Raw genomic sequence first — 27,056 nt, forward strand, 5'->3', positions numbered from 1 at the left:
CTAAATAAAGCATGCATTGATACAAGCATGCATGCTTTTTCATATAACACCCTGTATTAAGTCAAATGTAGCCCCAGTATATACGTTCCCTCAGCACTATAGCCTACGCTCATTCTGTAGTGAGCTACAGAATGAGCGTATAGTGCTGAGGGAACATACTTATACTGGGCTAGGTCAAATGTGACACCGCTGTAGCCTGTCTGTGCTACATGGGGTGGGCGTCGGGGTCTCTGGCAGAAAATATTGTAGGACTCTGACAGTACGTTTTAACAGCGGGCGACTCCACAAAGGGCACCTACGGAGTCCGGACGGCTGTAATTTGAAACTATGGCCCCCGTAAAATCTGAATCCCCACCACCCACCCCCCTTTCCCCTCACCGTATATGTTTCTTTTCCCTTTTTCCTCCTTTATGATGAATTCCTGTTCTGTTCTTTGACTATAGGCTATAGTACACAACCCTGTGTACTCTCTGCTGCCCCATCAGTCAGGTTACCGCAGACCGGCCACTATGCTTTTACTGTGAAGTCCGCTAACCGGAAGTCACATCGTAATTTGGGAGTGATTGACGGACGGGCGTGTTTGGTTCGGTGCTCACTGCTCAGAATGGACTGAAGAACACTGGTGGACATGGAGGCTGTTATACAGACGAGAAAATGAACACATATCAATACAAAATATGCGTGTATATATATCGTGGTCTCTCTCGTCACAATGAATGAAGAAAGCTGAAGGTAAGTGAATGAATTGATTCGTTAGTTTACTGAGGTGTGTGTGTGTGTGTGTGTGTGTGTGTGTGTGTGTGTGTGTGTGTGTGTGTGTGTGTGTGTGTGTGTGTGTGTGTGTGTGTGTGTGCTGTTGCAACAACAGTGTTTTTAGCAAGCTATAGCGTCATGTTGTTGTTGGACGGGAATGGGATTGACCGGGTTATAGCTGCTGATCAAATATATGCATGCATTGATTACCTCGATCAATTAACACTGACACAAAATAACGTGTGTGTGTGTGTGTGTGTGTGTGTGTGTGTGTGTGTGTGTGTGTGTGTGTGTGTGTGTGTGTGTGTGTGTGTGTGTGTGTGTGTGTGTGTGTGTGTGTGTGTGTGTGTGTGTGTGTGTGTGTGTGTGTGTGTGTGTGTGTGACTGTGTGACTGTGTGACTGTGTGACTGTGTGACTGTGTGACTGTGAGAGAGAGATAGATGCTGTCGCACAGTTTCAGTCACGACCTGGATTTTTTTTTTTACATCAACTGTGAATTCACTTCAGTAACTATAACATTACTGTGAATTCACTTCAGTAACTAACATTACTGGTGTGTATAAATTCAGCTCAGTTCCATTTGGAATACTTTGCTGTACTCAGTAGGCCTGCTGTGCTTCACACTGCCTGTCTAGTTACATGGTGAATTAATTCACTTCAGTACTTTACATGTAACTTCACTATGAATTAAGTTCAGCATAGTGTGATCAATTTTGTGAGAGAGCAGCTGGTGTCATATACACCATACAGTGCAACATTATTCTGCATTATTCAGTGCTACCATTGCTTCAATATTCTGCTCGCATTCTGTGTTGTTTATGTAAATGATGGGCAGTCGTTAATTCAGAATATTAAATTGTCACATTACAAGTTTGCAGGTGTAAAGAATGGGTTTCTATGTAGATCCCATCATTGTTTTTCAGGAAGAGAGAAAAGGAGGTGGGAGAGCAAGGAGGGGGGAAATCTAACCGTAAAGGGAAACATGTCAAGGTTAGGCAAATCTTAGAGACGATATACATTATTACTAGTATGTACATGAGGTGCATAAGTTTAGGCACAAAGGTGATAGGTAGCACTTCGGTAGGTCCACAAAGCAGCAGCTATGTATTATTATTATTATTATTAGTAGTAGTAGTAGTAGTAATAATGAGGTGAACTAAGCAGCATAATGAGGTGTAAATTAGGCGGATGGGTCGGGTGAGATGAACGGGCTAGCCGGGAGAGATGGTCAGGAAATCCTCTTATCTTGGTCACTTGACAAGCTGTAATCCGTCTGTGGTTGTTTCAGCTTGTGGCCGGCCAGTAGTAAACAAAGTATTGGCATGAAATAACTCCTATCATAACTTTCACATCCATGGTAGGCCTGGACTATATGACTTCAAATCAATCTCACAATTATTTAATGTCCAAGTATTATACAGACAAATGCAACCTTTGCTGAACTCACCTTTTTCGGGATTATGTGAAACTTATGTGAACCATAAAGCCTATGTCAGGAGATCAGCCTATCTCCTGTTTCCTTAGCGTGAGGCAGCTTGATGTACAAGTACACCCCCTGGAAATGATGCTAGTATGTTACAGGGACTTTCCTCAACTCCAACCCTTGATGCTGAGTGCCAGTGCCAAGCAGGGAGGCATTGGTTATACCAATTCTCATGGAGGACAGGACACTAACCACATCAACCATTCCAGTCAGCTGGAATGTGAGAATAATGTTGGGCTGGGTGAATTCAAATCAGTATCATGATTATTTCAAACATTTGCCTTGATTATGATCCACAAGCGTATAACGTGTGAGTTTGTAGATTGGCTATTCACAATTATTTCATGCTATAAGGCAGGGCTTAAGTGGTTTCAGACTAATCTATTTTATTGTTGTTTTTGTGGTTGGTACATTTAACTGTCTACAAAGAAGTGGAATCAATCAAGCAGTCACTAAAGAGTAGGAGTGCTTGATTGAGTCAGATTGAAGGGAAACCGTTGATGAATAAGGCCACTTATTGGCAGTAACTGTTTGCAACATAGCAAGATGTGCTATACTATGAAATATGAATCGCCGTTGGGTGTTTGGTCAAGATGTGGAAGTGAAAGAGAGCAGTTGCAACACATTGAATGAATACAGAGTTTAGTACAAGGCAGGGTACTACTCGACTACTAGTAAGAAGGGCTTGGCGATATAACTTGATATCAATATCACGTTATTATATTTTGCACTTTTGCCTCAATCAAGATGAAATTATCACACACGTGTGAAGTGAGGGGTGCTCTTATCATTATACATCATCATACATCACATTCCATGCTCAGCCAATCAAATTTGGTACACACTAGCCTTGGACGGACACAGGCTAGCCTATATGCTATGTTAGCATATTGTTGTAATTGCCCAAATCTAGCCCTAATGCACAGTTTAGTACTGCACTTTTTAATTGTGTGTGTGCGTGCGTGCGTGTTTCCAGTTATCCAGCTCCTATTGGTAGCCTACTCATGCTCTAGTCTACATGGTGAATGCTGGATATAAAGGCATGCGACTGTGAGGAGGGAACTATTTAGGTAAGTCAAATACAGACGGACGACAAGACTGTTTTTTTTGTTGTAGTTTTTCCCTTTATTTCGAGTCCATGCCAGCCATGTCAGAGCAGACTGGGCCAGGCTGTATTCAGCCATGTCAGAGCAGACTGGGCCAGGCTGTATTCAGCCATGTCAGAGCAGACTGGGCCAGGCTGTATTCTAGTCCATGTCAGAGCAGACTGGACCAGGCTGTATTCAGCCATGTCAGAGCAGACTGGACCAGGCTGTATTCAGCCATGTCAGAGCAGACTGGACCAGGCTGTATTCAGCTATGTCAGAGCAGACTGGGCCAGGCTGTATTCAGCCATGTCAGAGCAGACTGGGCCAGGCTGTAGACTGGGCCAGGCTGTATTCTAGTCCATGTCAGAGCAGACTGGACCAGGCTGTATTCAGCCATGTCAGAGCAGACTGGACCAGGCTGTATTCAGCCATGTCAGAGCAGACTGGACCAGGCTGTATTCAGCCTTGTCAGAGCAGACTGGGCCAGGCTGTATTCAGCCATGTCAGAGCAGACTGGGCCAGGCTGTATTCAGCCATGTCAGAGCAGACTGGACCAGGCTGTATTCAGCCATGTCAGAGCAGACTGGGCCAGGCTGTATTCAGCCTTGTCAGAGCAGACTGGGCCAGGCTGTATTCAGCCATGTCAGAGCAGACTGGGCCAGGCTGTATTCTGTTTCCACACCATAACACAACAGAAGAGCCAGTCATGCAACATTCCTTTTTCCCATGTTGGCACTCCCAAAAAGGAGACTAGGATTGGTTCGGGTGTTCAGGAGAGGCTGTGGAATAATGACTTGCTTTAGAGTGAAGATCAATTAATATAGTATATTTTACTTTTTCAATGAATTTAATAATTGTTATAAAAGTTAGTTTATATTTTTCAAATGTAATCGATTAAGCACTTATGCAGAAGTTTGTAGAACTGCTATTTTCACAATAAAAATAAATAAATGGTTTTGACATTCTTTTAAACTTTTTACCTATCCTGATACTGACATGCCACATAGGGATGAATTGATTTGAGTTATTAAATTATCTGCAATCACTTTTTTCTCTTTAGTATGCAATACCTGTTGTCACACCACCCATTTTAACTGTCTGTCTCCCACATGGAGATCTCTGTATCTGTCTGTCTGCCTGTGTCTTAAGAGTGGACTGGTTAAGTAATCAATTGGCAGGTGTGGGGTTGTCATGGCAATCAATTGGCTGAGGCAGAGGCTGGAAAGTGCACAGGTGAGAGGGCCCCATTAGGATTAGGCCCACTGGCAGAGCCTGACCAGAGCCTTTTGTGGTGTTTCTGCCACCGACTCGAGGCCGGGCACTGCACTCCCTGCGGGGGGGTGGAACGTGTGCTATGCAGAAAATGTGTGCTGGAAGTAATTAAGTAAACAAGAGTGAATGAAGACTAACCCAATATCCTGAAATAAATGAATAGATGCAGACCAAGAGACACCAGCAGGAGTTGTTAACCACTTTCAGCAACCTGGCAGACACTATTTTGGTCATTCCGTTAAAGCTAAACGTCATTAAAGCAAAAACAATGGCGATCTCCAAGCTCACAACACGTTGCATTGCGAGGCATTGTGAGTTTATAGAATTTGCTACTTGTGTTATTCACCATACGACAAATATAAAGGGCTTAAAACCTCTTAAACCCCAGGGGGGTCCAGGAGGGAAAATCTCAAATATCCTCACTAAACTGCCTCCCCCTGGCCAGCCAGGGCGCCTGATGGAGGGGAAAGGAACTGGTTGGAATAACGTGTTCCATGCGCTACGTCCAACCAGGGAAACTCCCCCCTGTCGGGTGTAAAGGAGCAACTTGGACACTCAGGCATGAAGGAAGCATGAGTTCAAGTCCGTTGCTCTCCCCATGTCCCCCATATATGGGGACTAGGTTGGTGGAGGGTGTGTAGAGCCCAGGATCACATTAGATGATTGACACAGGGGTGAAAAATGGGTTACAAAATCGTGGGATAAAAAATATCGTAGTTGGAACCTGAGACCTTGACCAGCCCCATTTACCCGCTGAGAGCTGTTCATGAGGTGGACAGCCTCTGCCCGCGCCGGAGGGGGATTTGGGCTTAAGATGTTTGTTTTTGAGCAATTATCTTTTTGTTTTGGGCATGCTCAATACAAACAGTCCTTAAAGGCTAAATAAATTGGTTGCGGATCCCTTTACATAATGGATTTGCATGCAATATTAATGATATTAGAGAATCTATATTTTGTTGTATTGTGTTGCATCAGAAAATATAGGATTATAATATTATATTCACTTATGTCAGCATATCCAGTCAAGGGTAGATGTATTTACTGTATGTGCCTGTTGTTTTTTGGGGGAGGATGACGTCACAGAGGAACCCATTAGGCGTACAGTAGAGGAACCCATTAGGTGTACAGTAGAGTACACCTTTTGGCTCCACCATGGCACTGAAAAATAAACAGTCACTTAGCCAATCAATTCGAAACCCATTTCACTGGCCATTATTTCCAGGCTGTGCTATCTTTCCCTCTAATCACTGTTAGACACCACCTCTGATCTAATCACTGTGGACGTTAGACACCACCTCTGATCTAATCACTGTGGAAAAAATCTACCTAACAATGATGTCACTGGTGGACAGGTTTCTGAACTGCCAACAGCCCTCCTATGAGACACAGACAGAGTAGAGGAAAAAAGTTGTATTTTATCACACATTGGTGAGGAGAGGACCAATTATAGGAAGATGGGTTGAAAAGTGGAGAAGTGGTCCTTTAAGGACTGGCCTGGCACCTAGTCAGCACTTGCTGAGAAACTGACCCAATGATGAACCACCTCCCTCCCTCTCTACAGCTGTAACCCTAAGGCAGGGTTCCCCAATTAATTTTCCTCAAGGGTCATATTTTGACTAGCGTACCAGGCTGGGGGCCGAGTCTGCACGCGCGAGGTCGAGGTCTTGCCCTGAGAATTCATTTTCAGGGCAAGACCCCATTTGAAAAGGATGCCCAGTTTGACATGCAAAGGCTACTGACCCCCATTTAATGCCATTTATATCTGGGACCCTTAAAAATATATAAAAATATTTGTGGGCCGCAAATGGCCCGCGGGCCGCCTATTGGGGAACCCTGCCCTAAGGTATATACAGGGGGATTGTTCCTTTAACTGTGTTGGCGGGCTGAGGCTCGGACGAGGAGTATTATGGGATATCTTGTGTTTACTTTCTGTTCTGGTGTGCAGGGAAGCGGTCGCGCTATTCAGAGGAAGACATATATTATTTTGTTTGTTTACTATACTACGGAGATTCGATACAGAATTGGAACCCTGGCTGATCACGTTTGTCCTTTTGAATTATCATTTTGTTTATTTTAAATCACCAGTTCTGCACCAGGGACTCCTTTTTCTTTACAGCATAGAAAGAAAGCATAAGGATTATTCCAGAGAGGAGAGACTCTGTGGTTATACAGCTGTGTGTTTTTATGTAATTGATGAAGCCTGCTTATACTTTCCAGCGTGCATTAAGGCGCACAATCACATTAAGTTTACAACTTTTGCAGTAAAGCCCTGGCCCTGCACACAGACATATTGTGCACACATTAAACCTGGGAACTGCCCAGTACTACTGTTGACCACTGAACAGCTCCTCTTGTAGATGCCTTGCTCAGTGATTCCCACATTGTTCAAGTCTAGATCCAAAAGAGAGATTAGACGTTTGCCCGGGACCCAAACAAGTGGGAAATAGAAGATCTACAAGTAACACAACATGTCGTCGCTTCGTGCCCCGTTGCAAGCTTGTAGATCGGCTAATGTCGCTAGTACTACTTCTTAATTATTATATACTAGTCCTTACCCGTTGTATGGACAATTTCCCCCCATAAATATATTTAATTGCTCTTCATTTTAACTTGTATAATATATTTGTATACACACAGATGTAACAAATATACGTGGAGACATTTGAAAGGTGAAGAGCCCCCGCATTGAATGGCAAATGGTAAATGGTGCATTTATATAGCGCCTTTATCCAAGGCGCTTTACAGAGATTGTGCATTACATTCACCCATTCATACACCGATGGCAGAGGAAACCATGCAAGGCACCAACTAGCACATCGGGAGCAATTAGGGGTTCAGTGTCTTGCTCAAGGACACTTCGACAGTAACTCTCGGGGAGCCCGGGTTCGAACTGGCAACCTTATGGTTACCATCCAGGCACTCTACCCCTGAGCCACCGCCGCCCACAAGTTGCCGCCCACAATGCAGTATAGTGCACTCTCTTAACTGTCTTTAATTTACTCCCCGTTCCCTTTAAATCTCTCCGTCCCCATAATTATGAAGGATGAAATGAGACGCTCCCTGAGGCATCTGTCTGGTCTGGTTCTGTCTCTGCAGCTCTCTCCAGTCTGTCTGGACTAGTTCTGTTCCGACTCTGCAGCTCTCTCCAGTCTGTCTGGACTAGTTCTGTTCTGACTCTGCAGCTCTCTCCAGTCTGTCTGGAGGACTGCTTCTGACTCTGCAGCTCTCTCCAATCTGTCTGGAGGACTGGTTCTGACTCTGCAGCTCTCTCCAATCTGTCTGGAGGACTGGTTCTGACTCTGCAGCTCTCTCCAATCTGTCTGGAGGACTGGTTCTGACTCTGCAGCTCTCTCCAGTCTGTCTGGACCGGTTCTGACTCTGTCTTCATTCAGCCCACTGTTGTCATTCTGCCATTTTCCTTCTCTCCCTCCCTACACAAACAAGCATTCCCACTACCCTGCCATTGATATGCAAACGTGCTGAATTTCCCCTTTTATTTGGGATGTAAGCAGAAACCAACAGTAGCGTGGGGACTGAGGTTTGGATGGCAGCCTGGCTGCATGGCTAGTGGCTACTGGCAGAAAGACATGACACATTTGCTCTTATCTCTAGGCAGCTCCGTTCTAGACTTCAAGTCACTTAAAACCCATTTTGACCTGACATCAGATTCTAAAAATGTCTTCTAAATCCTGACAGTTTTCTGAAAAAGCTATGTTTCTATGTCAGTCGTTCTTCGATTTTTCTAAAATAGCAGACCTACAAGCTCGTAGCGCGCCACTCGGTGGCTCGCTATGAGCTTGTAGATCTGCTATTTTTCAATAGCTAAATTACAACATAATGCTAACACCAAAATGGGCAACAACAAAAAATAGCTCTATAGTGACACATTGTGATGAGGTTGTAGATCTGATATTCTTTTTAATGAAAAAACATAATGAATAACAAGCCAGGATGAAAACCGTTGGAATCCTGATACGCATGCTTAGCCTAATGCACATCAATAGTGCAAAGGGTTTTCTCTGGGACCTATAATTTGAAATCCTACGCATCAAATCACTGCTGTATGTCGGGCAGAAATCTCTTTTTCTTTTTCCCGTAAAAGAATGCCTTACTTGGCGCCTGACAGCTTGTGAGCTTGTAGATCTGCTATTTTCACTGTTTAAAAATGTTTTGAATGTGATAATTGAAAAGGAACGGTTTTGGACATGCAAGCTTTCCCCAATGATGGCATTATTTGTTACAGATGGAGCTGCCCTACAGCAACGATATGAAACGGGATGCTGACAAAATGATCTATGCTTGTGATAGAGGCGAGCAGGCAGAACATGACCTGTACGACTTGCCTGATGGGCAAGTCATTTTGAGATCTGGACTGTATTCTCAGTTGTTCTCCTGACCGCCATCCGGGGAGACAAATGATCCTTCCTCTTGGCTAGCCGGGTCACAGATATTCTGTTTTGAGAGGTAATTACATTTGAGTCTGCCATCAAGAATGGAATCTGCAGCTTTTTTTAGATCTGCAATTTTCTGCTATTCGTCATACGACAAAGAAGGCCAATTTTTCCCATAGAGATTAAAAGATATATATATATATATATATATATATATATATATATATATATAAATACCGGTATATCAATTATTTTCAGCCTTGAATCAAGCCAGTCAGGCTCCTGGTGAATCATGACCGTAAAACCTTTGATTCTGTGAAAAGCCAATGTGAAAACCACTAAGCAATTTCATAAATTAAATTAAATGGAATAAATATAGTATATCATACAATTAAATATTTAATACATTTTTTCACAGAATCAAATTCTTATGGTTTTATGGCTTGATTCCAGGCTTAAAATAATTTATATAAATATTATTGGAAATCTCTGTGAAAAATTAATTGGCATTTCTTGAGGGAAACGTGGCAAACAAAATGGCTGCCACTGCTATCCTGTCTAAATCATGGGTTTTCAACTGATTGTGAACGAGGGACCACCACCCTGACTTAGAATCAACCTGGGGACCACTATTGTGTTGGGTGGGGATATGGGCTAAGATTAATGCTTTTGTAAGTTAACACTTGCTATGCATCCCATGTGTATACATCCCACTGTTTCTCAACCGTTGACTACTACTGGTAAAATGTCCTAATAATAATGACTCAACCAGGCAATCTGGTGCACTTCCCCCTTCTTGAGATTCTAACTCCCTTTTTCTGTTGAATTTCTCCAACTTGTCAGTAAATGACTACATGGACGGACTCATCATAGGTCACCAGGTCATTCAGTTCACGGTTTCTCTAGTCGAAAGAATATTTAAAACAAATCCTACATTACTAAATGAATAGTCAGGGACCACATGCAATACCTCCACGGACCACCAGTGGTCCTCGGACCACCTGTTGAAAACCCCTGCTCTAAATGTAGACTAGAGCAATAGCAAGGATTAACATGTACAAGTACAAAATCTAACGTGAATCGGTGAGTAGTAGTGGATATAGGGATAGGGACTGGAAGAAGGGGAGACGGAGGCAAGAGATAACCCTAAAGAAGAGGTGAGGGAGTGGTGGCAGAGGAACTAAGAAAGAAATAAGTGTTTCAGCCTGCTTTTTCTTGTGAAGTTCATTAAACAGCACTTTGGGCGATGGAACATTCAATGTGAACTGAGAATCCAGAATAATCCACAGGAGGAAAACCAAACAAATCAAACTGACACAAAAAGGTTGAGTCAACCTCCGGCTCAACTCTGCATGCGAGTACGAGGCCCTTTTAGCTTTACTGTACGAGACCCTTTTAGCTTTACTGTTGCTGTAACGTGAGTCAGTGCAATAAGCTTGTGCCTCCGTCATCATCATGTCAAAGGACACCAGGGACCAACCTGAGACAAACTATGACCGTGCAGTTGAGGATGAATCGATGACCATTTAGGAAACTGATCCTGGATGTATATGTAACCGTCTTGGTAATAATATGTATGTTGATTTCACAGACTTTTGTAAAATATCTATTATATATATATATATATATATATATATTATCTAAATCTAAAATCCCCAAAATATCAGCTCACAACGACACATTTTGAGCCTGTGGATGAGTTATTGGTATTTTCACACGATACATTTGTACAACAAATATAAAATAAGGCCCAAGTGCTTAATCAAACTAATTGATTTAATTCATTCTAAAGTTTAAAAAAGCACTCTTCGTGACTTTTAGATTAATAATTTAAAAAGTAATTGCTAGAATAATGGATAAGAAGATAATCAATAGTTATGGCCCTCGGCCGGGTTTCCTTCAGCCTCTGCCAGCAGGGTGAAGTAAACCCAGCCAACCAAACAAGCTAGCGCCACACAGAAAGCTTCTGTCTTTTTCATGTCAAGGACGCAAAATGATATGTATTTGTACTATTTGGCTTTTGGCCACAGACTCTCATCTGAAAATTTGCCAGGGACCCTCGGAAGAGAAGATGTATGCACAAAATCTTTTTCAACAATTCTTCCAAAAAGTTTTGCTATTTTTCAAATATATTTCGATATTTTTCAATGTACGAGCTTGTAGATCTACTATTTTTGAATAGCCAACGTATGAATGTATAAAATGATTGTGATATATTGTACACTTTCACCATCACCATGAATCTGAAATTGACGTTCCGTTCCCTATACCAAAACTGACCACATCAATGCCAGGGTTATTAACAGATACAGAAACAGGAGGGCCTCATGGCTTATCAAGGCTTACTTATGTTTCAAATGTAGCTAAAATAACCCTTCTAACCTGAGTCCTGACCCCGTAGTTTATACCTTGGACTGACATCAGAGGACATAATAGGACATGAGGACTTATATTATTCTGAATAATTATTATTCAGAATAATTCATTCTGAATAATAATAATAATAATAATAATCCAGGGACACTGGATGGAAATTATGGAAGAAATAATCTCATGGAGAAAATGACTCATAATCTGAGGACCAAGGCGGAGCTATTTGAAAAATGGCATTTATACAAGAGTGAATAGTGTGTACCCACCCCGCCCACCCTCTCTTTTTTTGTCTTTGTTGTTTTGTTTCTTGTACTGGTTTGTCTTTCTTGAATGTATCTATGTTTCGATTGTTTGGCAAATAAAAATAAAAAAGTTATATTTTAGCTATTTTCTATATGACATGGCCTATCCACTCAACACTGAGGCCTGATTCTCATCCACACCAGATAGACAAGAATGTTCCTTTGACAATTATAGTAAAGCACCTAAAACTAAAAGAACATATTGTGTTTGTATTGGTTTCAGATTATGCTATTTTCAGAGACCTTTTAACTCTTCCAAGAGATGACTGGGCTGTGTACGCTGACAAATGATCAATAGAAATGCATCAGACTGAATATGGCTGGGCTATTAACCCAAAATGTATCGAAATGATCTGTATTTAGTACCGATGTAACCTTTCTCATGCCGGTTAATTGAATATTCGAGATGCAGGTAATTTTTTATTGTGGAAGAGAGGTGAAGAAGATATACTGCTTTGGCCCTGTGGTATAGTAGTCTAATAATTATGGCAATAGCCAATAGGTCTGTGGTATAGTAGTCTAACAAGTAAGACGCGCAAACGCGTGAAGCGAACGCAGCTCGTAAATTGCAATAACAACAATTAGAATAAATTACGTACTTTCTTTTTCTTTTTAGTTAGTATTTTTTTTAAGTTTTCTACTGTGTGTGTGTGTGTGTGTGTGTGTGTGTGTGTGTGTGTGTGTGTGTGTGTGTGTGTGTGCGCGCTACAGATGTGCCCTCTGGTGGCGGGCGGGTGGTGTCACAGCGGGACAGACACACGGACACACAGACAGACAGACATGATCTGCAGGGTCTCATAGTTAGTGCTCACTGCATTCGCAATCATTATGGCAATAGGTCTGTGGTATAGTAGTCTAATAATTATGGCAATAGGTCTGTGGTATAGTAGTGTGTGTGTAGTAGTCTGTGGTATAGTAGTCTAATCATTATGGCAATAGGTCTGTGGTATAGTAGTCTAATCATTATGGCAATAGGTCTGTGGTATAGTAGTGTGTGTGTAGTAGTCTGTGGTATAGTAGTCTAATCATTATGGCAATAGGTCTGTGGTATAGTAGTCTAATCATTATGGCAATAGGTCTGTGGTATAGTAGTCTAATCATTATGGCAATAGGTCTGTGGTATAGTAGTGTGTGTGTAGTAGTCTGTGGTATAGTAGTCTAATCATTATGGCAATAGGTCTGTGGTATAGTAGTCTAATCATTATGGCAATAGGTCTGTGGTATAGTAGTCTAATCATTATGGCAATAGGTCTGTGGTATAGTAGTCTAATCATTATGGCAATAGGTCTGTGGTATAGTAGTGTGTGTACAATTTACAATTTACAATTTAGGCATTTAGCAGACGCTCTTAATCCAGAGCGACTTACATTTAAGCAAGAACAAAAGCATGGGAATACATCACATAAAAGCATTTATCATGAAACATGCGTAAGCTAAGAAGGTAACAGTGGAATATCTATATGATGAAACTATACATACACTATACATAATAAACTATACATATTCACTACTATGCTATACATATGTACTATGGCGTGCTATGACTATATACAATACAATTATAGTGCTGTCTACATAACATGCTATAAGTCTGTGTCAAATGCTATCTAAGCCAACAGAAATGCTATCTAAGGGGTTAGGGTAAGTGCTATGGGCCATGATGGAGTCTGAAAAGGTGGGTTTTCAGGCTACGGCGGAAGATTGGGAGTGATGCTGCAGTTCTGACTGCAATGGGAAGTGCATTCCACAGTTTTGGAGCCAGAAGGGAGAAGAGTTTGGGACGTGTGGAGCGTTGTCCCGGCGTTTTTAGTGAGGGTACTTCCAGTTTCCCTGCGTTGGCTGATCTGAGTGCGCGGGAGGGTTTGTAGGGTTCAATCATACTTGTAAGATATGGGGGAGCCATACCTTTGGTTGCTTTGAATGCCAGCATCAGAGTTTTGTATTCTGTGCGGGCAGCGACCGGGAGCCAGTAGTAGTGTAGTAGTCTGTGGTATAGTAGTCTAATAATTATGGCAATAGGTCTGTGGTGTAGTAGTCTAATCATTATGGCAATACGTCTGTGGTATAGTAGTCTAATCATTATGGCAATAGGTCTGTGGTATAGTAGTGTGTGTGTAGTAGTCTGTGGTATAGTAGTCTAATCATTATGGCAATAGGTCTGTGGTATAGTAGTGTGTGTGTAGTAGTCTGTGGTATAGTAGTCTAATCATTATGGCAATAGGTCTGCAACAATCCATTATTTTCGTAGAGCTTTTTACTACTTTTTTCTATTACGGCTCCAAAAGGTGATTGTGTGGATGTTATGGCAAGATAAATTACTATGGCGTCTCATACTATACTTGATAGTGGGTGCAACTCTAGATCGTCCTCAGACGAAGCCACCATCGTCGCTTCCAGTCATCCCGGTTGTCCTCCAGTTTGTGTGTCCACATATCCACATATGTTAATGTCGGACGTCCTCATGACCGGTGCCCGTGTGTTGGTTCCCACAGCACTGACTTGCTGGCTGGCTTAGTGTCATTGGCAGTGTCCTTCTAGTCTCATTCTCCTGGCTGTTATTTTCTGGCTCACCCTTGGCATTCCATCGTACAGATTCTTGTTAACATGTGTACTCTTGCTGATGTTAAGTTCTATTCTGGTGTAGCACCCATCGAGAGACTTCTGCAGGTTTGGCTTCAAGGTCCAGCATTCACTGCTAGGAGAACAGACTACCGTTGCATAGAAGAAGCTGAGTTTGGTTTGGTGGGGGAGGTTGGAGTTCCACGCACTGGCCATGCCGTTTGGCCATGCAAGTGCCTTCCTCACTTTAAGATCTCGCTCTGTTGAGTTGAGTCATGAGCCTCAGACCAGGGACTTGAAGTCCTTCACTTCCTTCAGAGCAGTGCCTCCTGTTGTTGTCAGAGGTGGATGCTCCGATGTGATGTTATAGGTGATAACTTCAGTGTTCTTGGCATTCAGCTAGAATAGGGGGTTTCTGAGGACGAACGGTATTTATTCTTTGTGTATGACGATGTCTGTAGATGGGACATTGACAATGTGGTGTTCTCCACAGGGCAGGATGCAGTCTTCAGGCCACCGGCTACGAGACATGGACCAACAGCACCCCCTACTGTCAGACGACAGGGACCTGGAGGCGGGGCCCTTGGCCCCTGGGGTCATGGTGGGGGCCTCGCATCATGTGGGACACGTGGCTGGGAGTCGCTCCGTTTGGTTCATACAGGTAGGGCGGAAACTATCCATTATTTCCTTCCAGATGTTTCTATCGATTCCTTTTTTTTATTCATCGAATGATCGAGAAAACATGTTTGTATATATAATTAGTTTTATATAGATACTGTATATCAATACATATTTGAAAATATTCCAAAATAAATTGTATAAATAAATAATCAATTATTATGATTAACCCTTATTATTATTAGCCCTATACTTACTGTACAACATTGTTGCACAAAAATAGTGAAAATATCCGATCTACAAGCTCACTAGATGTCACATGCTTGTAGATCTGCTAGATGTTTGTGTTGGCTTAAAGAAAAGTAGCAGATATACAAGCTCACAGGTATGTCCCGATACACTTTTTTCGTTTCCGATCCCGATACCACAATGTTAGCCGATACCGAATACCGATACAAGAGAATAATATTTATAATACCGGTAACTAGAGTGGTGCCCATGGAAGTTGGAGATTCATGCCCCACCTGGCTCGGTTCCTGAGTTACGTGACCCTGGGCAGTGGGCAGGGGTCCTGTGCAGAGCCCGGGCAGAGGCCTTTTTGGGGCGGTTCTGGACAACCGTGGGTCTGACCAACTCGACACCGGGCACTGCACTCCCTGCGGGGGTGTGGAACATGTGTGTCGAATTTGTGTCGATTGGGCGAACGGTTCCAGAGTTACGTGGATTAAACACGTATACCGACACGTGGTGCATTTATAGATGGATAGAAAAAGAAAAAAGATCTTATTTTGAAGTCCACCGACTGGGAATAGTGTTTATCTATTTTATCTAGCTATATATCTCATGTTGTGTTTATAGCTATCTAGCTATATATATGGTGTTGTGTTTATAGCTATCTAGCTATATATCTCATGTTGTGTTTATAGCTATCTAGCTATATATCTCGTGTTGTGTTTATAGCTATATCTATATATCTCATGTTGTGTTTATAGCTATCTAGCTATATATCTCGTGTTGTGTTTATAGCTATCTAGCTATATATCTCGTGTTGTGTTTATAGCTATCAAGCTATATATCTCATGTTGTGTTTATAGCTATCTAGCTATATATCTCGTGTTGTGTTTATAGCTATCAAGCTATATATCTCGTGTTGTGTTTATAGCTATCAAGCTATATATCTCATGTTGTGTTTATAGCTATCTAGCTATATATCTCGTGTTGTGTTTATAGCTATCTAGCTATATATCTCGTGTTGTGTTTATAGCTATCTAGCTATATATCTCGTGTTGTGTTTATAGCTATATATCGTGTAGTGTTTATAGCAGACTCCTTACTCAAATGTGCAGTTTGGGCAACTCGAAAGCAAACTCCAGTCAACCCCTTACCCTTGTGTCAGATCGGTGGTTAGACTGGCATATTCGCCGATACCGATATGACCCGATATGACCAAATAAGGGCAGATACTGATACTATTCCGATACAGTATCAGACATCTCTACTCGCATCCACTGCGAGCTTGTACATCTGCTATTTCTGAACATTTTTGAACGATTTTGAAAGTGTGAGAATCACTGATTTAGAAGACATTTGTAGAATGGGCCTCGGTTGGAGGCCCATTCTGTTGCACACCCCCAGAGCGGCTAACCCGTGTGAAGTGAGGGGAGCTGATATATTAAAGTCTAACTCATGTTGCTACCGTATGATTAGGTGATGTAATGGAATGGTGATGTAAAACAAACGGTGTCAAAACAAACAAACAACAAACAAATTATCTTTATCGTTAATGGCATTTATTGTTTGTCTTAGTGGCATTTTATGTTTGTGTTAGTTACAAGATGACGTTCATTTTCCCTTCATTGTCAATGGCGTTTTTAAAACATTGGACTAAAAACAAAACCTGGACATAGCGCCTCCTCAACAATTGGAAGTAGAGTGTTCTTCCAGGTCCTTCAAACACCACCAACTTCCATTGCAATGAATAGTGGGGGCGGGGCTGTATATATAAATATGATTGCACTCCTCCTCCATACAGGACAGCTGTGGCATGGTGTGTGCCGGCGTCACGTGGTTCCTGGTCCTGTACGCAGAGTTTGTGGTGAACTTCGTCATGCTGCTGCCCTCCAACGACTTCTGGTACTCGCTGCTCAACGGAGCTGCCTTCAACTCGCTGGCCGTGCTGGCGCTGGCCTCGCACCTCCGCGCTATGCTGACCGACCCGGTGAGCAACAGCACTGTCTGAAACTAGAGGCATTATTATCGTCATGGGGGCCCAGTCAAGAGACAGATGTGTGTGCGTGTGCGTAACACATGACTGTTGCAACTTAAGTCACACATTAACGTTACAGGGACAGCATGAAAGATTGCAACAGCATCACCTCTTACCCTGTAAGAAGTGTACAGGTGTACACAGCAGTTTCAATAAGCCCACCTCCAGGTGACCAGGTCACAGAAATCCTGTCTTTTGTTTTGGCAGCGATAAGGGTACAATAAGTGCCGTTTCATTCCTACCGTACAGTATTGTGTCTCTGTTATAGTCATTGGTAAGCATGTGTCCCCAGCAGTCTGTGGTTTAGGAGAGAATGATAGAATTTGTGGAATGTTAGCAGGTCCCTGACTATTATATTACATAAAATATAGCATTGTGCTTCGGCTCATAAGTCTAACTGCCAACCAGTGTTGAGCACAGTGCGAGAATTAACTTGTGCAGAATTTCTCAATCGGTGTGCAGAGGGCCGGCACACTGGTGTATTAGGTGTAACCACAAATGCAATATATACAACTATACAAAAAGTCATGAAATATCAGTACTTTGTGAGCATTCATTTGCCAACATAAACGTAAAAATCTATACCCTACAAAACATATTTTAACCACATGCATGATCTGTTATTGGGGAAAATGTGTAATCGGTAATACACTTTATGTATTTCTTTTTTTAATTCACACATTTTCAAAAGTAGTGATTGTGAAAATAACAATAAATGTGACTGCATCGCAATTCCCATTGGTGTGCCTCGGACACAACAACGTTTGAAAACCGCTGAAGGGGTTCTGGACCTTTTGGGCTGGGGACACCCAAAAATGCTTTCCTTTTGCTGTGATTGTTGTTGTGATTTGTAAATGTTATGATGTTATGCTACAGTAGTTCTGTGTCAATGATTTTTGCTGCTGAGGAGGCTTACTACAGTAATAATATCATTCACTCTATTTGTTATTATGGTACAATGCTGATTCAGGACGTACATGTCATTGCTGACAGGGAATGCTGCCTGTCACCATCAGTGAAGGTTCCCGGGTTTATTACAGGACATTTAAATTGTCCAACTGGTTGAGTCAGAAGTGGGAAGTAGGAAGTAAGAAACGTCATTAAAATGTAGTGGGATCAGGCGTTGCACTTTGAACTGATTGAGCGACGATTACAGTTTACCATCTGGTATAAAAATAATAATAATGAATGAATGTAGTCAAAGTACCCGTTGTAACCGTCTGTCTGTCTGTCTGAGTCCCTTTTGTGCCCATATAATGGAGATCTCTGTATCTGATTCTGTCTGTCCGCCTGTATAAGGAGATGTTTAGTATATGGGTCTGTAATAACAGTAAGTGGACTGAGTAAGGCGCGATTCATACTCAAATGCCTGCAACCAACTCTGCATCCATCTGCTCATATGTACTTACTTCAGACTGACAGATTATTATTATTATGACACATTGCATTAATTCACTGTGTCCCTGTAGACCGTCTCTGTCGGGTGGAAACCTTGTATGTACAAACCGTACTTTAGACCGTCCTTTAGACCGTCGATGTCGGGTGGAAACCTTGTATGCACAAACCGTCCTTTAGACCGTTGCTGGAAACCTTGTATGTACAAACTGGAAAAATACAACCTTTGTTCCAATGTTCCGGTGTAGTTATTATTTAGTCACAAGCTCTTCTTAATGCTTCTTAACACACTTAATGCGGGAAAGGGATTTCTACGTAGTTCAAATCCCAGCGGTCCGGTGCAGGAAAGGGATTTCTACATTTACCGCATTTTTTTATTGAGTACTTTCAATCGCCTTTCTACACACCCTGGCACTTTACCAACTAGCACTGGATGATAGCACAACACTCCGATCACGTGATCCCCCCCAAAAAGAAAAAAAGGGTCGCTTCATATAAGAACTGTGTTTGAAAGATAAACCGATCATCCCGGCCTTTCTGTCAGGGGGGTGGCTGTGCGTCGTTAATGATGTCCATTCATATTTGATACAGCCAGTTTCTGGAGAAAATGTAATTATTTTGGCCGCAAAAGCCTTGAAACTACATATGAAAGCAATGTTGCTGCTAATATACAATACATCACGCCCAGCTGTCAACACATTGCGTTCCTGAGATTCCTCGTTGACGTAAGCTCAGCTGGCAGTGACTCGACCACGAAACATTAAATATAAAAATAAAATAAAAAATAAAAAAACGAATTAACATGTCAGTTTCTGTTGTGCGACGGGCAGCTGCAACCACCATACCCGTAAATGTATAGTCTCTGGGTTGTTTGACTCGTTTCTAACGCTTATTGTGTTACTTTTAGGGTATATTTGTACATTTCCACCTTCAGTTGATGCTTCATATCCATAGGAGTGAAAAGGCCGGGATGATCGGTTTATTTTTCAAACACCGTTCTTATATGAGCCGATCTAAAATCGCCCTATGGCGATTTCAATGCAAATAAAAAGTAAACGAACCTGTGGACTGGCGCCCTCTACTGACAGTGACGTCAGGACTTCGGTGCTCTATACACACATAACCTTTACCTAACCACTCATTCATTCATTCATTACCTGTTTTTTTTGTTTTGTTTATATATTGTGTGATGCGTTGTGAGCTTGTAGAGCTAAGTAGGGCATTAATTTACGAACATTTTTGCCCGACATCAACGATACAGTATCCTGTGTCACCCCTGCAATTCTAACGTGTGTGTGTGTGTGTGTGTGTGTGTGTGTGTGTGTGTGTGTGTGTGTGTGTGTGTGTGTGTGTGTGTGTGTGTGTGTGTGTGTGTGTGTGTGTGTGTGTGTGTGTGTGTGTGTGTGTGTGTGTGTGTGTGTGTGTGTGTGTGTGTGTGTGTGTGTGTGTGTCCTCCACAGGGTTCCGTTCCTAAAGGCAACGCCACTAAGGAGTACATGGAGAGCCTGCAGTTGAAGCCGGGCGAGGTCATCTATAAGTGCCCCAAGTGCTGCAGTATCAAACCGGAGCGAGCGCATCACTGCAGGTCAGAGAACACATCATGCAACACGTCAACGCTAATGCTGCGCTCGGGACACTGTGGGTGCTGGCGGCGTGTCCTCTCCTCTGCGTCATCAGTGCCCATACCCGAGGCGGGGTTGGCGAAAGGGCCTTTCTGTGTGGAGTTTGCATGTTCTCCCCGTGTCCCCTAGGGTAGGTACCCTCACAAAAAACATGCAGTAATCCTGGTCTCTAAACTGCCTCCCCCTAGCCAGCCGGGACGCCCAATGGAGGGGAAAGGAACTGGTTGGAATAACGTGTTCCTTCCACGCGCTACGTCCAACCAGGGAAACTCCCCCCTGTCAGGTGTAAAAGGAGCAACTTGGACACTCAGGCATGAAGGAATGAGTTCAAGTCCGTTGCTCTCCCCAGGTTGGCGGAGGGTGTGTAGAGCCCAGGATCACATTAGATAATTGACACAGGGGTGACAAATGGGTTACAAAAACCGTGGGATAAGAATTATAGAAAAGAAAAAGGAAAGGGGAAGGGACTGCGACGCTCTATGACGCCATGAAAACCATGCCATCTGGCTCCTTGTAAAACTGGCTCCCTGCCACTCCATAATGCCTGCATTTAGTTTACCATTTTGTCCACATTTCATCACAGCATCCCATCTCCCTGCACTTGCATTTAGTGATGTGCTTTGGAATCATAGTAAATCTCCATAAGCTGTCAGCTTTCAAAGAGCATTTTTTTAACTGCCGAGCATATCTGATCAGATCAGTTATTATAACGGAGAGAAAGAAATAAAGAAAAATATTCTAACTCTAACATGGATGCAGAACTTCTGTTCATTTCTGAAGGGAGAATACAGTGTTCTATGTGTAACTAGGGGTGCAATAGTTAATCAAACTAAAAAGGGTCAATGATTGATAATTTAATAAAATATATTATTTTTAATAATCAATGCTTATTTTTGGTGTTGTCATTATAGGCAAAAAGTTAAAACAAACTATAATATTTTTTTAAATGAATACATCGTGAAAATTGCAGAGTTGGCTTGTACTGTAGATCCATATGTTCCACTATTTTGCATTATCATTGTGCGACAAAGTATAAAATGTGACTTTGGTGACATTGGTGTATATTTGTGATATTTTAAAAACCATGCTACTCAATTATTACGTTTTAAGTTACAATGGGTTCGTATAGGAAGGGGGGCAGCTACAATAAATATCAAATATATATATACTCACACAAGCAACTTAAAAACCTTCCGGGTTGTTCACATGAAGCCAGTACTGCGCTCCTTGTTTGGATTTGTTCAAAAATGATTTATGTGGCACGGTGGCACAGTTGGTAGTGCTGTCGCCTCACAGCTAGAAGGTCCTGGGTTCGATTCCCGCTCGGGGCGCTGTGGGTGCTGGCGGCGTGTTTCCTCCTCTGCGTCATCAGTGCCCATACCCGAAGGCGGGGTTGGCGAAAGGGCCTTTCTGTGTGGAGTTTGCATGTTCTCCCCGTGTCCCCTAGGGTAGGTACCCTCACAAAAAACATGCAGTAATCCTGGTCTCTAAACTGCCTCCCCCTAGCCAGCCGGGACGCCTGATGGAGGGGAAAGGAACTGGTTGGAATAACGTGCTCCTTCCACGCGCTACGTCCAACCAGGGAAACTCCCCCCTGTCCGGTGTAAAGGAGCAACTTGGACACTCAAGCATGAAGGAAGCATGAGTTAAGTCCGTTGCTCTCCCTAGGTTGGCGGAGGGTGTGTAGAGCCCAGGATCACATCACAGGATGATTGACACAGGGGTGAAAAATGGGTTACAAAATCGTGGGACAAAAAATATAAAAAAAAAAAAAAAAAAAAAGATTTATGCCTTGAAGAAAGTCTGTGACTGAAGACGACAGCAAAGCAATACTGAAGTTACACAGCATTGAATGATGGTGTCGTCTGGTGAAAATAGCCACTACTGCTATTTAAGACTGACGGACACTAGCGTCAGTAAACAGGACCAATCGTGTACAGTATCTGCAGAATCAGCAACATAATGGTGGCAGAGTGAGACCAGTGCACTGATGTTATGTCTTCTCTCTCTCTGTGTGTGTTTTCCCCTGCAGTATTTGTAAAAGATGCATCCGTAAGATGGATCACCACTGTCCCTGGGTGAATAACTGTGTGGGAGAGAAGAACCAGAGATACTTTGTACTTTTCACTGTAAGTACACGGTACACACACACACACACTCCCTCTCTCTCTCGCACGCACGCACACACGCACAGTACAAGCATATTCTGACACAGTTCTTTTCCCTGGCCTGTAAGTAGACACACAGCCCCCAGTAAGATGACACAGGACTTTTAAACCTTATTTATGATCCTAGGCCTTTGACGATGATAAAAATGTATATGGGACAAACAGAAAAACATAAATATCCATCTGCAGCCTGGCAGACCAGCTCATTTAAATTGTATTGAACTTAACTCTCTCTCTCTCTCTCGCTCTCGCTCTCTCTCTCGCGCGCGCGCGTACACTACACACCATCACCACTAGGGATGCTTGGTGTTAGGATTCGATCCATTCACATTCTGCTTATCCATTCCAGTTGTTATCGATTACACATTTCAAATCCATGAAACTATACTTTTACCTGTCATGGGCACACTGGGCCCACTCTTGAGTTGGAAACGATGCAAATTGGGAACGATGCAAATAGGGAACGCATGCCTCACCCTGTTATGCAATAGCCGTCATACCTGTTGTCAGAATACCCGCTGCAACGTCTGCCTATGTCCCTTTTTATATCCATATATGGAGATGCCTGATGTTATGAGACAGTATATGGAGTTTATATCCATATATGGAGATGCCTGATGTTATCAGACAGTATATGGGTATGATGTTATCAGACAGTATATGGGTATGTGGCTATATTACCAATTTGGCTAATGTTTGATAATTGTTGGTATAGTTGGTTGCTTTAGACGCAGCAATGGTCTTGGGTATCGGCAGTTCAGGAAAGTCCTTGTCGAATGTGTGGAGAATGTCTGAAATTGCAAACTGACTGAAAAGTGGACTGACTAATCAAATGGCAGGTGTGGGGAATTCGCTAACTCAAGCTAAGGCTGGGATTGCCATGGCTCATTTGAGCCACGCCAGAGCTTTTTCTGGCAGTTCTGGAGAACCACTTATCCAACCGATAAGGCGGGGGTGGGACCGTAGTCTTAAATGACGCTATGTGGCCAATCTAATCTTGAATTGAATCTACAATCTCAGGTATACAAGTTCAAGCTCAGGCATAGAAGCTCACAACGCATCGCCATGAGACGCACCATAAGCTTGTATATCTGCCGGTATATCTGTACATTTTTAAGAAATTGTGGACAAATGTTAAATAATTTTGATTTTCTTTTGTCCCGGACACAATCATATTTTCATATGGGGTTCTGTGGCCAAATATGTAGCAGTTTGGCTGTCCTTGACAGGAACATGTTTGAGAAGCTGTGTAGACAGACAGTGAGTACAGTTTGAGAAGCTGTGTTGTAGAGTAGACTAGACAGTGCAGGCTGTGTGTGTGTAGACAGACAGTGAGTACAGTTTGAGAAGCTGTGTTGTAGATGGTGCAGGCTGTGTGTGTGTAGATGTGTTGTAGACAGTGCCGGCTGTGTCACTGTGTGTGTGTGTGTGTGTGTGTGTTGTAGAAATGTAGACAGACAGTGAGTACAGCTCCCTGTAGTGGTAAAACCGGTCCAACAACACTGCTCTGCAGCCCAGTGAGTAATGCTGCCCTCCATAGCTACCCATCATTCTCCTGGCTGATACAGACATGTCTCCCCTACAGATGTACATAGCCCTGATCTCCGCCTACGCCCTGGGACTCAGTGGAATGCATTTCTTCACCTGCATCAAAGTCCAGTGGAACCGTAAGCACTCTATTACCGCTCCTCCCTAAATTATGCTTGAGTCTGAAATGTGGTGTGCGGTGTCACGGCGTCACAGCGTGCCACTCCACAGTCATAGTTATGTAAAGTTAGCTTAATTTATTTTTTTAAATAAATGAATGCTTACCACTAGCTTTCTTCACAGATGTGTTCATAAACGTGTCTACTATCACAGAAACATTTGTTCCAACCCAACTCCCTTGGGAAACTTTGTGACAGCTGCTGAAAGTTGGGGTACCATTATCAACCAATATAAGGCAAAAATAAAATAAAAATTTATTATACTTTAAGTAGCATGTGACATGTCAAACTAGGGGGTTTTCAAGATTCTGAATCCATTGCAAGCATTAGTTTTGCACAAAAAAACACTCCTTTGCCTAAAAATGCCCATCAGTGTGGCTATGGCCGAATTTAGCCCAATGAGTTTTTTTATTTCGACGTCAGGCCTAAATGGGTTAATGCCGAAAACACTAAAAGGGGTTCCCGTCCTGAATAGGATAATAGTGTGGAACACGCTGTTTAGTTACTTTTGTGGCCTGATTCTTTTTATTTTATTTGTATTATTCTTTTTTTAGCTATTAGACAAAGACGTGACTCGTTCCAAGCAATTCAATTCTCATCATATTGTGTTGTGGATCATGGGATGTTACGACACCGTGGACCAGTACATAAATATCAGATGAACTGTTGAGTGGTGCGTGTGCGTGCGAGGGTGCGTGCGTGTGTATGCGTGCGTGTGCGATAGCCAATCGCTACACTACTTCCTCACATCACGTGGTCCTAACTGTTCCTCATTGGACCACCAGAGTGCGGCGGCTTCTCCCCCGGCGTGTCCGTCCTCCTGCTCATCTTCCTCTGCCTGGAGGCCGCCCTCTTCCTCACCTTCACGTCTGTCATGTTCGGCACGCAGATCCACTCCATCTGCAACGACGAGACGGTGAGTTTACATCCATCACAGCCACGCCGGAGTGGAAAACCATCGTTTTAAGCCCATTTCATACTTGATAGACAATTGTTGTATGGTTGGTACAATAACTGCTATTTTGGTACTTGCACAAAGCCTGCCTGTGTAATCACTGATCTCTGACGTCATGGCCTGTCAAAACACAGGACAAAGAAATGAATCACATTTTGATACAGGCCAGAAACGCGATAAAGGTTTCTATCTATCTCTATAATGAGTTATTTTCTTTTTTTTATAATGTTTTGCTGGTCTGGAGAGAATAGGCATTTGCCACAAATGTCTGAAATCTATTTTGTTTTTGAAGAATCAACATGTATTGGTTAGTGTAACTCTCATTGTATTGTTTAGTGTAACTCTCATTGTATTGGTTAGTGTAACTGTATTGGTTAGTGTAACTCTCATTGTATTGGTTAGTGTAACTCTATTGTATTGGTTAGTGTAACTATTGGTTAGTGTAACTCTCATTGTATTGGTTAGTGTAACTCATTGTATTGGTTAGTGTAACTCATTGTATTGGTTAGTGTAACTCATTGTATTGGTTAGTGTAACTCTGTATTGGTTAGTGTAACTCTCCGCCTCAGGCTCTTATCTGTCTAAATTGAATTGCATTTATCAATGTCTAATGTTGCCAAAATAAGATCATATAAGATGGAGTTACGTGTCCTGGCCAGCTGTATGACTCCCAGCCACAATTATTGTCTCAATCTGGCCCTGACCATAAGTGCAGGTTGTTGTCAAATGGCTGTCAAATGACATACAGTACAGTGCGTCATACATATGTGTGACTGATGTCACACGTTCTGTAGGCCACATGGAGTCTCAGATCCACATTGTCTCCAGACTGCTTCACATGATAAGGTTTTTGTATTCATTATTTCCTTTCCCATCATGCCGTCTACATGGAGGGCACCATACATGTAGACGGTTAACCCATTATGACCTGGGAACCATTCTAATGACTTCTAAATCATGAGTTTTCTGAGAAACCCAAAGATGGTCATAGCGCGCCACTCGGTGGCGCGCTATGAGCTTGTAGATCTGCTATTTTTCAATAGCTAAAGTATAACGTAATGCTTTAAAACACCAAAAGGGGTTCCCGCCCCCAAAATGGGTTAATGATGGACGCATCATTAACTGTACAAAAGCTGATCCTTGTAATTTGTTTTCCCTCCAGGAAATTGAGCGTCTTAAGAACGAGAAGCCGACGTGGGAGCGCCGCATGCGCTGGGAGGGGATGAAGGCTGTGTTCGGAAGCCCCGCCTCTCTGCTGTGGTGCAACCCGTTCACCGGCCTGCGTCTACGGCGCCTCCTGCTGATGACCCGCGGCGGGCGGCGCACCGGGTCCGAGTTCGCCATCTGACGGAACCGGATGGGAGCAGAACGGTGCGGTACGGTGCCACCAGACACAAGATCACCTCTCATTGGATGTCCTACCTCAGTGGTTCTCCCAGGGGTCATTGAGGAGTTAGGACGGGTCTGTAACTCTGTTCAAAGTAACACTGAGGAGTTTATAGAGTGAATTGGGGGGTCCTGGAGATAAAGCTCATATCAAACCAGGGGTCCTTTTTAAATGAAAATGCTTGAGAACCACTGCCCAGAGAATTACTTTACTCCCTCGTGGAAAGGGCAGTCGTATTGAACCCTGGGACGGCCCTGCCTGGCAGGGTGAGTGTCGAGTAGACAGACACAGAACCCTTGAGTGGGACCTACACTACTGGAACCATGTGCTACGATTGCTCCCACATGTTGATAGAATCATCAGCATGGCTCTGTATGAATTTATGAAAAAAACTCTTTGTCATTTCGTTTTTTTTAAACAAGCGGCATTTAAACTTGACAGTAAAGAACTGCAGAACAGAACTGAATTGACTGCACTGGTATTTAACGCAAACCACGGTGTCAATTTGACCTCGTACTCCTACCTAAGCACAGGCTGTTCTGAAGCTCCATGCCTTTCTCTACATGGAATCAATTATCAAGAAGCTTTATTTGCCACTACTCACTCATACAGGTACAGGAAGCCAAATAGTTCTGTGCCACAACAATATACAAAGACAATAATAAACTAGAAACGCACTCTGTCGAGATGCCACCTGCGATTTGTGCAGTAGACCAT

The 27,056-nt window shown here is 42.8% G+C and overlaps 1 protein-coding gene across 2 annotated transcripts; it reads left to right on the plus strand.

The window, feature by feature from the left end:
* The first annotated feature begins 602 nt into the window (after nucleotides 1-602).
* On the plus strand, nucleotides 603-26,817 carry zdhhc7 (zDHHC palmitoyltransferase 7). Of its 2 annotated transcripts, none has more exons than XM_083758041.1 (8): nucleotides 603-732; nucleotides 14,716-14,883; nucleotides 16,873-17,058; nucleotides 19,962-20,086; nucleotides 22,156-22,252; nucleotides 23,877-23,958; nucleotides 24,783-24,913; nucleotides 26,115-26,817. In XM_083758041.1, exons 2-8 carry the CDS (start codon nucleotides 14,722-14,724, stop codon nucleotides 26,298-26,300), a joined length of 969 nt encoding a protein of 322 aa, XP_083614167.1. In that variant the 5' UTR covers nucleotides 603-732; nucleotides 14,716-14,721; the 3' UTR covers nucleotides 26,301-26,817. The 2 variants fall into 2 exon arrangements, with proteins under 2 accessions (XP_083614167.1, XP_083614168.1); XM_083758042.1 differs by having other exon boundaries at nucleotides 614-732; nucleotides 14,721-14,883.
* Nucleotides 26,818-27,056: the final 239 nt, after the last annotated feature.

The sequence above is a fragment of the Protomyctophum parallelum genome (assembly GCF_964188405.1).
Source record: "Protomyctophum parallelum genome assembly, chromosome: 2".
NCBI classification, from domain to species: Eukaryota; Metazoa; Chordata; class Actinopteri; order Myctophiformes; family Myctophidae; genus Protomyctophum; species Protomyctophum parallelum.